General features: G+C 36.3%; 1 protein-coding gene across 1 annotated transcript; it reads left to right on the top strand.

Moving 5' to 3' along the window:
• Positions 1-3,180: 3,180 nt before the first annotated feature.
• Positions 3,181-9,378, top strand: LOC6053813 (zinc finger and SCAN domain-containing protein 12). Its single transcript, XM_001869794.2, has 4 exons — positions 3,181-3,363; positions 3,442-4,203; positions 4,266-4,411; positions 9,069-9,378. The coding sequence occupies exons 1-4, from the start codon at positions 3,220-3,222 to the stop codon at positions 9,373-9,375; spliced, it is 1,359 nt and encodes a 452-aa protein (XP_001869829.2). The 5' UTR covers positions 3,181-3,219; the 3' UTR covers positions 9,376-9,378.
• Positions 9,379-15,722: the final 6,344 nt, after the last annotated feature.

Below are 15,722 nucleotides of genomic sequence, written 5' to 3'. Positions count from 1 at the left end.
AACACGAGCACTTTGAATAAAAATAAACTAATTTATCATCCAAGGAGTATCGGGACGAAAAGGTCAAATACATTTTGGTTTCTCTTTTAAAGGGTGGACTTGAAAAAAGGATACTTTTGACTTTGACGATATCTCTTATTTATAAATAGTTTTTTTTTTCGATTTATTTTAGCTAATTACCAAAAATTCATTCATTATTGCAAATTTTTATTTATTTTGAATTTTTGAGTTCTTTACATTCTCAATTTCCTATTTTTAAGTTGTTTTGTTTCTCCACCTTGTTTGTTTTTGTTTCTCAGCTTTTTTATTTGTTTTTGAATATTTCAGTGGTTTCTTGAAATCCAATAAATTGTTTTTTTTTTGCATTTTTGAATATTTTTGAATACACTTTTTGTTAAAGGGATCTTTAAAAAATACTTAAAATCTTCAAATTCTTCTAGTATTCTTTGTATCTAAATTTCTAATTTCAACTTTTTTAACGTCAACCAGAGCTTTTGCACCTAGATGAAAAAGTGATCAGCGACTAAAGATACCCTTTAAGACAAAGTTTCACGCACATCGAAGAGGGGTCGGGGCAACTTTTACCGATTTCGTATGAGAAGGTAGAGAATTACCCAAATTACAAAATGTCATATTTTTTCAAATTTTTATATTTTAAATTTTCTAATTAGGCTGGTACAAATTCTGTTCAAAGTTTTTGTCTCTCCTCCCCCTTCTAAGTTGGCCCGAAAAATCAGGGAGCAAAACAATTTTTTTTAACTTCCAAATGTCAATGAAAATTCAAGTGCAATTAGCTGAAATCAATTTAAAATGCATTCCCTTGCGTTTAGAATCAGAGTCAAGGAACAAAAACTTTGAAAAATATTTGCATCGGTCTTATAACTAAATTTTTAGGAAATTAAATTTCGAAAAAAAACCTAGATCTGATTTAGGAAACATACAAATTCAAAAATGTATATGCCTGAAAATTAAAAAAAGGAAACCTGGCAATTTAAAAAACTGAAAATTAAAAAAAATGTAAATATAATGGTAATAAGAAATCAAGATTAAAAAAAATAAAATAAAAAACTTGAATGGTTAAAAATTTAGAAAATGAGATGACTAGAAATTTATAGCAATGGAAATTTTGAAAAAAAATTAGACACTTAGAAATTAAAAAAAAACTGAAAGTTCCACAATTTTGTATTATTTTTGTTAAATTTCTTATTGTCTTTTTTTTAACTTATTTTTTTATTTCCAAAATTTCTTTTGCTATAAATTTCTAGTGATCTCATTATCTAAATTTTCAATTATCTAAGTTTCTTTTTTTTATTTTTGATTACCTTCTATTTTCTTATTTTTATATATTTTTTAATAAATCTCCAAGTTTTCTCAATTTTTATTTTTTTAGGTATACACATTTTTTTAATTTCATGTTTCCTAAATTAGATTACTTTTTTCTAAATTTAATTTCCTCAAAGTGCATTTTGCTAGCAAAATTTAAACTAAGATGTATGTTGAAAGGTTCCCCTGGAACATTCTGAAGCAGAACTCTGAAATTCTAACAAAACACTAATTCTTATTCAAAATTTCTAATGATAAGGTTAATAATTTCTTAGATTGTAAATAAAATTTCTAAATTTCATAATTTCAAAATATAGTCCAGACTCGATTATCCGAATTTCGATTATCCGAAGGTTTGTATGGGACTTCGGATAGTCGAATCATGAACAAAACGAATTAGTACGTATTTTTTTATTTTCTTGTCATATCAAATTGAAATTCTTTGACCGAATTTAGTCAAATATGAATTGTTGAGTACGTCCAAAGTGCCTTAAAAATTACCAAATGCATTTTTTCAATGTCTTATTACCGCTATCTTGAATTTAGAGATTCTTAACCACTTTAATTTAGGGGTCATACATAAGCTCTAAATAAAAGATAAGACAACGAAAATAGTTTTTTTTCGTGGTTCGATTATCCGACGTGCAAATTTTTCAAAACATGAGGATAATCTTTGGGATAATCGAATCTTTAATGTATTTAAGTTTGCACTTTAAAAATTTAGATTTGTTAGTCTCTAAAATTTGGAAATTTTTAAATTTACTTTTGTTGTTTCTAAATTTCTCTAAATTTCAAAATTTCTCAATTTCTAAGTTACTAAAGTTCTTTATTTCAGTATCAAAAATATTTGTAATTCCTAGCTTTCAAAATTTCTATATTACTACAAGCTCTTCCCGGCAAACTTCGTCCTGCCCTTTTTTGGTTTTCTGACGTTTCTTGCTTGTTTGCTAATTCAGCCTCCTGTGATCAAAATTTGATTTTACGCAGCTTTTCCCATACAATCGGCAGATTTTGCGGAATTGGTTCCAGAGTGGCCAAAGTTGTAACTTTTTGGCGTAAGAACCTTCCTTGGGCTTATACGAACCCAACGCAACAAAGAGCACCTCGATCCGACGCTCCGTATTAAACTGATTCGCGTTCGAACAAAACCGTCGTAATTTTTTATATATATAGAAGAAGATAGAAGATGTCTCTAATTGGGTCCTAAAATGAAGCTTAGATTGCTGATATTATTATTTACAGCGATAAAGCTTATTTTTCTGAGTAAAATGACCCTTTGTACGACCACAAAGAGTTTAAAATGGATTTTTAAATCAATTTTGAAAAATTAACCTTGCGGTCCTTCTTGACTGAAAAGTTCCTGCTTGACAGCTCGTTCTAAGGGGACCATAATTGATCCATCGAAAAAATGTTGTCTTGTCATTATTATTTTTTGCATTGAAATGAAAAAAAAAGTGATCAGAAATTGTTTTTGACCGTGTTTTTTACCGTTGTACATAAAAATTTACATCGGGCTTTAGTACCCAATTTGCTTGATTTTTTTTTCAATAATCAAAAATCCACGCAAAAAGCACTTAGGTTGTTTTGAAAATTTACTCAAGAATTATTAGGTTTTACGCACACGAGCTGTCAAATGACGTCACGGTGTAAAACCACGTAAAACCTAATAAGAAATATACAAGAAATATTTAAATGTTTGTTTTGATTCATCAACATTCGTAGACCCCTCGACTGAACAAAGCTTATCCAAATCCATCTCAGACACAAACCTGAAAAAACATCGAACTCAAATTAACTGTCAAATAACATCGCTCAACGTTTGTAAACATCTGATTTTAAACTTCAGTTCGCGCGCCGCAACAGCTGCTTTCGTTCCGTTCACCCAAGACTTCCGTGATGTCCACCGAAACCCTAGCGCCGGATGAGGTCCAGCGGCTGTGCCGGTTGTGCCTGACCGACGATGACTTGCAGTGTGCGCTCTTTGGCGCGGATTCCAACTCCAACCTGGCCCAGAAGATCTTGGAGTGCACTTCCATCCAGGTGAGTTTCATGCCTGATTTTGACCGTTGTGTTGACCCTTTCAGTGCTAGATGTTGACTTTTTTTTAATCATTTGTAGATTGAAAACATTCCTGGAGTTCCGGGATTTCTGTGCGAGGTGTGCAAATCCAAACTGGTCATTTGCTCGCAGTTTATTTCACAGTGTTTGAAGACGGATCAGAAAATTAGAAGGATTTACGCGAAGCAATTTGAGCAGTTTGCGAAATCGCACGAGAAAATTATCAGCAAAGAAAGCAGCCAGATTGAAATACTGGATTATTTTGTGGAAGATCCAGCTTCTACCGAGGTGGACGGAAAGCAAGGCTTCCTAATTGAAGTTATAGAAGAAGCAGAAGAGCTTGAAGAATCGCAAAATGATCAGAGAGTGACTGAAACCGAGCTATCACTGGATGAAAGTTCAGTGAAGTTGGTCAACCTGGAGCAGGAGGAGAATGACCCCTCCTGGGAACCTCAGGTTATGAATAAAATAAATTCAGAAGAAATTGAATTGCTGGAAGCTCCTTCGGAGAAAGATTGCGCTAAGAAAGTGCAAGAAGAGTCACTTTCTGGGCAAGATGAAACTCTAACCCCAAATAATAAGTCCAAAAACAGGGTAAAAAGCAGCAAGTGCACCATTTGTGGAATCCCTCAACAAAACATGAAACAGCACATGGCCGTTCACACCGGCATCAAGAAACACGTCTGCCAGTTCTGCAACAAAGCGTTTGCCCAGCGGGGAAATCTAACGATCCATCTGAACATTCACACCGGAAATAAGCCCCACAAGTGCGATCAGTGCACGAAGAGCTTTGGAGATCCGACCGCGCTGAAGCTGCATAAGGTCTTTAGAAACAAATTTTAAGTTAAATTTGGTAAAAAATAATGCGAATGTTAATATTTCAGGTGAACCATACCAGCGAGCTTAAGTACCATTGCACCATTTGTGGGTGCAATTTCAAGTATCCGCACTCGCTGAAGAGCCACATCCGGAGCCACAATAACGAACGGAACCATGCGTGCTCGTACTGTGATAAGGCGTTCATCACGGCGTAAGTATTTTTGGATTGTTTTGCCATTCTCACTGAGGAAAGGCTATAAAATCACTTGAAAATTGAACTTCCTAATTAAACCTCTTTCATTCCACCTTGGGATTCAAACTGATGACTTGGATTGTGAGTTAAAACTCAGGCCCGTCATCAGGCAGCCATGCCAGATACAGATAAATCTATATTTTACAGAATTTTTGATCCCTTAAATCACAAATATCTGTGTGTACAGATATTTAGGAATGATTATATTTGAAAATTTCAACAACTTAGTAAAAGAATGATGCATTAATAGGATTAAAAACTTAAATCTGAAGTTCAAAATAAAAAAAATGTCTTCTATTGCTTCGAATTTGACATGATACAGATAAAATACAGATTTTTTTTTTTTGAAAATACAGATCTCCCTTTAAAATATTCTGGCAACGTTGTCATCAGGGGTGAGATAGGGTCATACAAATTTCTGCATTTTTTTATGACCCAATCTCACTCCTGATGAAAGAACGTCAAAAAGCGACGTGCGACAAGATAGCAAGACAACGTCGATGTTTTAAGTGCTTTTAAATTTTTTTATTACGCATTTTGATTTAAAGTTCTAAGGTTATTTTATTTTATATTAAATTTTATAGAGAGAAAAACCTATCAATAAAATTGCGAATTATTTTTAACTCAATTAAAAAATACTGTATAATTAAGTTTTTATGTAATTTTATCATGAAATTTTATCAATGAAAAGCTATCCATAAAAAAATATTTTTAAAATTTTAAGTAATTCGCAATCTTTTTTTCTTTTGTACAACTATTACTACTTTTATTTAAAATTCAACTTAAAGTAGGAAAATCTCTCTATAGATTTCATTTTGGCCTTCTTAAATGTTTAGCAATAGAGTTTGTTTATTGGATTTTTCTTTCTATTATTTAAAATTTAATTTTGATTTAAGGGAAGGGAAGGGAAAATCTTTTGAGAGGAGTATATTTTTCCCTTGATTAAAAAGTTTGCAAATATGTTTTTATTATTTAAAAATTTAATAAAAAAGTAAAAAATCTCTCCGGAGATGTACATTTGCAACACCTTTTTTTTTATTTGACAAGTTTAAGAGAAAAACATTTTGGCTTTCATAAAATATTTTATAGCCAAGCTTTTTCATGCAACTTTAACTTCTTTTATGTTTTTAAAATCATCTTAAATAGATTCATAGGAAGGAAAATATTGGTGTTAAATATGATTAAAGATGGTAAAAATTGTTGTTAATCTGGATTCAAATAAAAAAGGTTCATAATTAATGTATGTTGTTTAATCTTACCTTCTTTAAACTGTTTTGATTGGAGTTGTGTTATTTATGTAGTTTTATTAAAGTTATTCCTTGGTTTTAAAATTTTATCACAAGGGAATCATTTATTAAATGTGGAACATAGATAAATTATACGGTTTATTCAAGAATAAGATCACTAAATGTTCATACATTGCTCATAAAAAAAGAAATATTTTCTGTGGACCGATTTAAAATTATCAAACTTAAGGCTATCAACTGTTTGGTATTTTTCCGGATTTTCGACCCTTTTCGCGATTTTTTTAGAGGCCGGATTGGGCATGAGCAAACCAGACTGGGAGCCAACCATCCGTTCACTGTTTAACCTCTGAAGATCCCTACTTTATTAGTCAATACCGGCGCCCTCCCAAGAAGCCTGCAGTTCAACGAAAGGGAGGAATGTTAGTCCGATAGTTAAAGTTGCAGACTCATCAAGCACATAGTTTTTCGCTATATACTAGTTATAAAGGTCCCATTATGCCAGGGGGGTTTTCTCTTGATTAATTACTCCAAAGTGTTGAGTTTGACGGTCCAAAACGTTCTGATTTTATTGTGATCGAAAAGTCCCCCAGAGCCTCACACACGAGGTACTGAGGTTTTGCTTGCAAAGCATTAATCGAGCTACTTGCTTCAATCGCGGCGAGGTAAACGGAGTTTAGCTTTGTTCGCAGTTTGGGTTACTGTTGCCGGCTGTGCTGACGATGTTGGTGGCGTCGATCAATTATGCGGAAAGCAATTTCCGTAACTGCTCCTCACCAAGAAAGGATCGTCCCGATCCGTATCGACTGCACATAAATTTTCCATCGGAAAGAACTACCAAATAGGTCACTCAGCGAGTTTGAAATATCTCAAGCTTCTTTGGTGATGTTTGAAACATTATAGTTGTTGCTGTTTTGTAATTAAGTGTTACAAATATTTGTAATCAAAGATTACGTAATCCTTAATTACATCTTCATTTATTACACTTTTGTAACTCTGAATTACAAATTGAGATTTGTAATTAGCTATTACAAACAAACTATTATTTCATTGTAATGTTTCCTCACAACAATTTCAAACACACTCGATTAATTGAATTTTTTTAGCTGCATAATTTGGAAATGGTTTTCTTTGTTTTTTTATCACTCACACACCTTCTAAAAAAATAAATTTTGAATCGTGTTTTTTCCTTTTGTCAACTTAGTTAATCTGATCGTGCTGAATTATTTAAATGATTTCCGAATTGCTGATTTTGTTTTTACTCACACACACACTCACTTAACTTATCAAATTTGGAAAAATATTTTTGAATTTTGAATTTAGATTTTTTCACTTTAAATTTTGTTGCTTGTTGAAAATCCGGGTAACGCTGTTCCTTTGTCTCCCTCGTCGAAGGTGTTGAAATCCATGTCGTGCTGCGCTCCTGAACTCGGTTCTGAGTTTTTCGCGATGGGCACACGATGGTATCACGCCTCTTGCCGAAGTATCCAGCGGATAACGTTGGTTCATCTTCTTCGGTCGGTGGCTGCTTCACCAGGTAATTTCCTTGGCTGCTTCACTCCTGATCTCCAGAGCCGTTGGTGACGAATTTCTGCTGAATGAACAACTGCCGTGTTTTTCGCATTAACTTGCACTTTTGGTCTCACTACCGAGATTTTCGCGAACGACCACTTCAATCACTGGGCACAGCCACCTTCCGGCGAAGACTCGACTGCGCCAGTTATAAAGGTCCCATTATGCCAGGGGGGTTTTCTCTTGATTAATTACTCCAAAGTGTTGAGTTTGACGGTCCAAAACGTTCTGATTTTATTGTGATCGAAAAGTCCCCCAGAGCCTCACACACGAGGTACTGAGGTTTTGCTTGCAAAGCATTAATCGAGCTACTTGCTTCAATCGCGGCGAGGTAAACGGAGTTTAGCTTTGTTCGCAGTTTGGGTTACTGTTGCCGGCTGTGCTGACGATGTTGGTGGCGTCGATCAATTATGCGGAAAGCAATTTCCGTAACTTACTTGTTGATACAGCTTGAGACCGTTGAATCCACAGCATCTCCTTCAAGCATCACGTGATTTTATATTTTTGGGTTAGTAGGATAAGGTATTGGCTTTTCGATGCCTCCCGAGCTACGACGCTATGGGGAGGACTTTCATAACAGACCCGTCGGCGAGCCTTCCGAGCAACGATGCTATGGGAAGGTCTTTCTGGTTAACACACAAAATCACTCACACACAGTTATTTTGCTCCACTATTAACTCGACGATCCAAATTGTCAGTGCGTCTTTCGATCATTACATAGAAATGGCTTTTTCACCGCAAACAAATAAATTTGAACACAATCCACCCGACGCCGTGCCTTCCGATCAACGATGATATGGGAAGGGCTTTGAAAATCACAAAACAATTAATTAAGTTTACAAAAGCACAACAAAAACACCAATTACTCCACGAAAAAGACACAAATAATTCAGTAAGGCAAGCGCGTGGCCTCACCTTCCGCAATCGACTGAAGTAGGAAACACAATTAACACCCTGTTACTTTGGAACACAATTACTACGACAAACTCAACCGGCGGCGTGCCCTCCGATCAACGATGATAAAGGAAGGACTGATATTATCATTGCTGGAAAGAAATAGCACAAAAACACGATCGATCCTGTCAAGGGACCATCCATAAACCACGTGGACACTTTAGGGGAGGGGGTATGGCGATTGTCCACGCTCCATACAAAAAGATTTTTTTGTATGGAGAATTGTCCACGAGGGGGTTGAGAATTCCAAAAAAAGTGTCCACGTGGTTTATGGATGGTCCCCAAGCAAGCACGTTGCCCCACCGCCCGCAAGCGACACACACAATTCACGACAAAAGGCACACGAAAAAAATTACTTCTCCGAATATTTTTTACGACCACGCGCTCCCTTTACAAATTTTGCACTCACTCCTTACGAACAGCGACACAAAAGCACACAAAAAAAATAACCTGAATAATCACGACTTCATGTCCCCACTTCCAGCGCACCAATGATAGTTTTCGGCCTCAAAAAGATTGAATTTTCATTTTCATTAAAATAATTTGTTTTCTAAATTTTCAGATTTTCAATGAAACTTGTTCATTTGAATCATTAAGATGTTCAAAATTGGCAGAAAATGAAAAATCTGTCAAAATCTAATAAAGATAATGTTAAATCTTAATTCTGGCAGACACTTGAAAAATCTGGCATTCCCAGATTTATCTGGCAACCCTGGCCCTACCGATGGTGGATTTAAGACTCGTGTTGAAAAAATCTTCTTTTTACAACTTGTTTCTTAAACTACTATTCCAGCATCAAGTTCCTTTCGCATAATCGAGTATTGATTTTCTCTCCCTCTTTCCAGCAACGTCCTGAAACGCCACATCCGCACCCACACAGGTGAACGACCCTACCGGTGCGACCTTTGCGCCAGAGCGTTCGCCTCGGACTGGAACCTGGCGATGCACAAGAAGTCGCATCACGACATCCAGGTCACCAGGTCCTCCTCCTCCTCCTCCGGCCGGAGACCGTCATCATCCGCCGCCAGGTCAAAGCCGAACGGACCACCGTTTGCGTGCGATCTGTGCAAGTCCAGCTTCCGGCTCAAAGCCAACCTCAAGAAACACAAGGCGATTCACGAGAAACAGAAGCGACTGGCCGCCGAGAAGTAACGTTGAAATGTGTTTTAAAAGTTTTTGTTATTGATGACTGCCACAGAAAAAAACCCATTAAAAATCCCAAAAACCCACAACTAAAGCGATTTTATTTGCTCAACTGTTGGCACTTTTCTGTTGACACAATGAATCTCCAAACCCATTTCGCGTCTAACCGGTATAGCCAGCACACTCCCACGACGTTTCGTAATGTGGGAAGAAGGTCGGAAGTTGATGTATTTCGCTAAAACGTGACAAACTCTCCACCGATGATGGCGCGCAAAACTTTTGCCCTTGAAAATTTCAACGCCTGCAGAAATTATCTTTGCGCAAAAAAAAACAAAACGAAAAAATACCGGTTTGCAATGAACATCGCGCTGCGACGAGAAAGAAAAGAAGAGATTCTTCACCACACTTTTTATCTGTTTGCCGACATAAAATATGAGGCTCTGCTTTAAAATGCGCAAATTATCGATTGATTGTCAACTTTCAATATTGACGATCGTTAACGATCGTGCTAAGTGTTGTCCCTTTCGAGTTGCACACTTCCGATGGGCCGGTGTGACGCAAAGTCAAGGATTGCACTTCAGCGGGTGTCGCGCTGACACCTCAACGAGCAGACTTTCTGGCGGCTTGACATGAACGGTTTGTGTTTCTTTAGTTGCCAGCTTTCAGTAGCGGCCAGAGTTCAGGGTCAACGGAAGCACTTCTTCGGACAGGCGTGCGAAATACTTCTGTTGAGATAAAAGCACGTGATCGATGATGGTTTCGGAGAAGTTTTGAATATTTAATGAGGCTATTTTGCATTGGCAAAATTCGGGGAAATGGGGATTAGTGTTATTCAAACTAATAAATAAATATTCAATTGAGTATCTCGAAGGGGAGATAAATCATTTCATGGAGACGCTTGATGCATGAGTAAAATTTGGGCAATGTGCTATCAGATTTTTTGCCTTTCTCACTGAAGAAAGACAGTAAAATCACTCGGAAAAAGTTCTCTGTATAATTCCTATGCGTAAAAATAACGGCTCAGAAAATATAGAAACATACACAAAAATGTTTATTTTCATCCATTTTAACCCTTTGAAAAATGGAAGTAAAAAATAATTAAGAAGCTGCTTTTTCTGGAGTCATCTATTGCGGATTTCAGAGATTTTTAGACAATCGTGCAATTTGTTGAAAGCTCTCCAACAAAGTGCACACCTCAAACTACAGCAGAAAAAACTATCCAAGACACACACCCTAGTTTGAAACTGTTCTAAAGTGGTCAAAGCAATAAAGCTCAGTCGAGACACGCACCACTCTAGGCGAGAGGGAGGGCGGGGGGGAGAAGGGGTAGGATTTCAAGTGTGCAAATATTTGGTGTGCAGATATTATTTGCGAGGGTGGAGAATTTGGTGCAAAATGTGCAATAGCATACTTGGAAACGAACTTGATTTACAATAAATGTGAATCGAAGATTTTTTTTAAACATACACAAAAATGTTTATTTTCATCCATTTTAACCCTTTAAAAAATGGAAGCAAAAAAAAAATAAGAAGCTGCTTTTTCTGGTGTCATCTATTGCGGATTTCAGAGATTTTTAGACAATCGTGCAATTTGTGGAAAGGTCTCCAACAAAGTGCACACCTCAAACTACAGCAGAAAAAAACTATCCAAGACACACACCCTAGTTTGAAACTGTTCTAAAGTGGTCCAAAGCAATAAAGCTCAGTCAAGACAATGGATGAAAATAAACATTTTTGTGCATGTTTTATTGTGAAATTGTCTCAGAAACACGAATATGATGAAATTATCTCCGGAAAATTTGATCTAAGGGGTCCTCCGAGCAAAAATTTACAACCAAAAAATTCACCAAAAGTAAAAGTGTCTATTTATTATGTTAAACTGCCTTACCCAAAGCGTTCTCTGTCTCAGATGGTAGTCCCAAATGTCCCCTACAAGCTGCAGGTCGAACCGAGTTGATATCTGGATGGAACACTTTTTTTATTTGAGTTTGAAAATTATGCTATTTTTTCACCAAAATGCCAATAACTCCCTTTAGATTTAACCAATTGGGATGCTTCTCCATGCATTTTGTTGCATTTTTAAGCCCTTTCAGATGCATTTTGAATTTTGAAATTAAATTGAGTTTTGCCTAAGTTATAGCCTTATTAAGATTTTTGACGTTTTTGGACCTTCAAACTTTGTGTCCCGATTTGCCCCACTTCACCTAGAGTTAGATTGGTGAGGTCGATGCGAGATGGGTATGCTTTGCTCGTGGACTCGCTCTTAGATTGTTTTCAGCTGATTAGACTTCTATTTTCATTGAAATTTTCAAGATTTTTGAGAAAAATATTTTTTGCCCCCTGATTTTTTGGACAATTTTTGAAGGGTGGGGGGGGGGGGGCTGATTTTTTGGATAGTTTTTGATGGGTGGAGGGGGGGGACGATATAAACTTTGAGAAATATTTGCAACGGCTTGATGGAAAAAGTTTCTTTTGATGAAACAAATTTCGCCGCTACAGTCCTGCCTCGATTATCCGATGTTTTTATTATCCGAAGATTTGTATACACGCAGAAAAAAGATTTATCAATTCGATAAATTTCTGCCATCAATTCGATAAATAAAATTATCGGTTGGCAACCAATAATTAATTTTATCAAATTTAATAATTTTCTTTATCAATTTGATAACAATCATTTATCAATTTGACAAAATAAATTATCGAATTTATAAACGTCTTTGAAGAAACGTCAAAAGCATAATTTATCAATTCGATAAAAATATTGATCGTTTTGATAAACTATTTTATTGAAACTATAAACGTTATTATCATTTAGAAAATTTTATTTATCGTCGTTTTGCAGGTTGTTCTTTTGTATTTTTTTTTAATTTAAATTAAAATCAAACAAAACATGTTTCTTTTTATATTTATTAACATTTATTTACAAATGTGAGTTTACACCAAGAAAATTAAGTTAACTTCTAGCAGCACTGGTTCAGCAGCAACCTTGGGTGCACCGTAGTAGGTGAATAGTTATCGGATGTTTTCTGGCCACTTCCACAGTTTTTGAAGGAATGTTTCAACTCTCCGTTTCGTGGAGGACCAACCGGCTCGAAACTCCGCAGTGTATACACTATACCGAATATTCCGATCCAAAAGGTTTGATGGTGTCCAGAGTTTCCATGTTGATTTCTCGGATGAGCTGAGTGACTCATCTGAAACAAGAATATGCAATGGTCAGAAATCAATTGGAACCTTTTTAAAAATAAAAAAAAATACTTTCTTCAGCTCAATGCCTCAACTTACCTCCATTAATCTCTGCCTATGTACATGTGAAAAGACAGCCCTCTTTCCTTCTTACTGAGTTCACCGCCTGTTCCGACGCTTCAAGGGATCTAACGGCGTAACTTCGGTTCTAACGGGCGAGGGCGATTGGTTTATCGAGCGGCTGCGACGTATCCGCGGGGTTTTACACGGGTTCCGTGGCCAAAAGTTCCGGATACAGCGACTTTTCATGGACACAAGTTCACATCCTGCTCGGTTGTTTTTGTTTATGTTTTGGATGACAGGAAGAAACGTGCGTGCAAAAAAATCAAGCGATAATTAAATTTATCAAAACAACAACAAATATTATCGTTTTGATATTTTAAATTTATCAAATCGATAAATCTACTTTATCAAAACAATAACTAAAAGTTATTAATGTTGATAATGTTATTTATCAATTTGATAAGGCTGAATTTTTCTGCGTGTAGGACTTCTGATAATCGAATCACAAACAAAAACAATAGTGTTGTTTTTTATTTTCTTACTTCTAACATCGAATTCGAGTTCTGCGACCCCATTTTAGTCAAATTTGAATAGTTGGTTGCCTGTTAAACTTCATTTTTTTTTTTGAATATTTAATTTCCGCCATTTTGGCTTCCAACAAGGGTTTATAAATCTAAATCACTTTAGAGCAGTTTATTTGTCATACTTCAGCTCAAGCTCCAGCTAAACAATAAAAAAATGACAATAATTTTTTTTCTCGTGATTCGATTATCCGATGTGAAATTTTCCAAGGCCTTTGGATAGTCGATTCTGGACTGTACTTAGATCTTTTGAAAACTAGTTGAATAATTGAACCTGGGTAGGTGTGGAATGCATTTTAAAACACTTTGTTCATTAACATTTAAACGTCTCCCCCCATACTTTGGCCAGAGCCGAGGGACATAAACTTCAAAAAATATATTCGCAACGGCCTAAAACCAAAAAATTACAAGCCATCGTTTCAACATTTCAATCAACAAAAGTGTAGTATAAGGTTTTATAAACACAGTGCGTGGCCGAATGGTTACGCTGTCCGCTTTGTAAGCGTATGATTCTGGGTTCGATTCCCATCTGCTCCAACCTTCCATCGGATGAGGAAGTAAAATGTCGGTCCCGGCTTTGGTTGTTGTTAGGCCGTTAAGTCATTCCAGGTGTAGGAGTCGTCTTCATGCCATAAGTACAAACAACACGCCATACCAAGCCTACTCCGGTGGAATCGCTGGCGGCGGTTGGACTCGCAATCCAAAGGTCGTCAGTTCAAACACTGGGGTGGAAGGTTCCTTGGAGTAGAAAGAGGTTTGGGTGCTCTCCCCATTCAAGCCTTCGGACTCCTAGGTTCGAGCAGAAACTTGCAATAGAGACCACAAAAGACCCGGGGGTCGTTAATGTAGATGGTTTGATTTTTTTGAAACACAGTGCGTTTTTCCAAGAACATTAAGTTCTTCAAGTTAAAAAAAATTGGCAGGTCTGGTAAAAACGGGGTTTTCCAACATTTTGCAGTAGTTAAATTTTTTTTTATATAGGATATTACTTTAGAAAAGTCGCTGAAAATCAATGAAATCATATATAATAGGGTGGCTCAGTGTGTCTTCTGACAGGAGCAAGATAGCACTATACTTTTTTTCGGGAAAGTTTTAGAGAATTCGATTTTACATCGAAAAATGATGTTGAAAAACGTTTGTGACCAATATTCGATTTTTTCAATAAGTATTGATTTAAAAATTTATAACTCGGTCAAAGATTTTTTGTCTATTCTGGAAATTTCTGAAAAGTTGGCATGTCCTCTAAAACATATCAGAAAAATAGTGTTTTTTTTTGGTAAATCAAGTTTTAGTGGCAAAAAGTGAAATTAAAAATCACCAAAACAATTTTACCGTGTATAATTTTTTTATAAGTGTAGTCCTTATTCATACCTACAACTTTGCCGAAGACACCAAATCGATCAAAAAAATCTTTCAAAAGATACATATTTTTGAATTTTCATATATCATTTTTGTATGGACAGCTGCCAAATTTGTATGGAAAATTTTATGGACAAACTAATTATGCAGAATGGCTTCTGTGAATTTCCGTGATGAATTGTCGTAGCAGGCGTGGCTGAATGGTTACGCTTTGTAAGTGGATGATCATGGGTTTGATTCCCATATGCTCCAGCCTTCCATCGGGTGGGAAAGTAACACGTCGGTCTTGGCCTTAGTTGATGTTAGTCCGTTAAGTCATTCCAGGTGTGGGGGCGTCTTCCTGGTACAAGTACAAACAACACACGAAACTAAGCCTGCTACGGTGGAGTTGCTGGTAGGCAGTTGGACTCACAATCCAAAGGTCGTAATTTCGAATCCTGTGGTGGAATGTTCGTTGGAGTAAACAAGAGGGTAAGGTGCTCTCCTCATTCAAGCCTTTGGACTCGTAGATTCGAGCAGAAACTTGCGATAGAGACCACTCGGTAAAGTGGATGGTTGTTGCTGCCGTTTCCAAAAAATATAAGTTTAAGGTTTCAATGATTTTTTAATCTTTTGTAGATAAAAATGACTTATTATTTTTGCAATAGCTTTTCATTTAAAAAATACCATAAGTCTAAATGAAGAATTATTGTGATCATGACAATCAGCATGTATAGCCCATTTATGACACGATTTATCGAATTGTTATCATATTTCAGTCTGAAAGCCTTTTTTCCTCTTTTACCGCGGTTTAAAAAAACGCGCGGAAATGGCGAAACAAAACGCATAAAAGCATGCAAAAATCTCTTCACTTCGGATGCTATCCCTTAGCCAGCCAGTCTTAAGGCTGGTATGCAGATCGGAAGGAAAGGGGTCAAGAAACAGCTTTACGAACAGCAGAACGAAGGAGAGGGAAAGATTTCTTGGGGCTTTTCTTCACCCTCTCTGGCTTGCTTTCGCTGCCGCTGCTGCCCATTTGAATTTTTTCTTGACCGGTTCCTTCCGAAGTGCGTTTACCGCTTTAAACAGTAAATAAAAAAATATTTTTCTGGATGCTTTTTTGAGGGTTTTTTTTTTCTTGCATTGCAACAGTTCTTAAAATATCTTATATCCTCGTAGGAATTGGTAC

The sequence above is a fragment of the Culex quinquefasciatus genome, chromosome 2, assembly GCF_015732765.1.
Source record: "Culex quinquefasciatus strain JHB chromosome 2, VPISU_Cqui_1.0_pri_paternal, whole genome shotgun sequence".
In the NCBI taxonomy this organism is placed as follows: Eukaryota; Metazoa; Arthropoda; class Insecta; order Diptera; family Culicidae; genus Culex; species Culex quinquefasciatus.
Note: the sequence above shows the minus strand (reverse complement) of the source record. Positions and strands in the feature narration are given on the sequence as shown.

Coding starts and splice junctions, on each gene's coding strand:
- LOC6053813 (XM_001869794.2), top strand. CDS start 3,220: ATGTCCACCGAAACCCTAGCGCCGGATGAGGTCCAGCGGCTGTGCCGG. Junction 3,364..3,441: donor TGGAGTGCACTTCCATCCAG/GTGAGTTTCATG, acceptor AATCATTTGTAG/ATTGAAAACATTCCTGGAGT. Junction 4,204..4,265: donor CCGCGCTGAAGCTGCATAAG/GTCTTTAGAAAC, acceptor TTAATATTTCAG/GTGAACCATACCAGCGAGCT.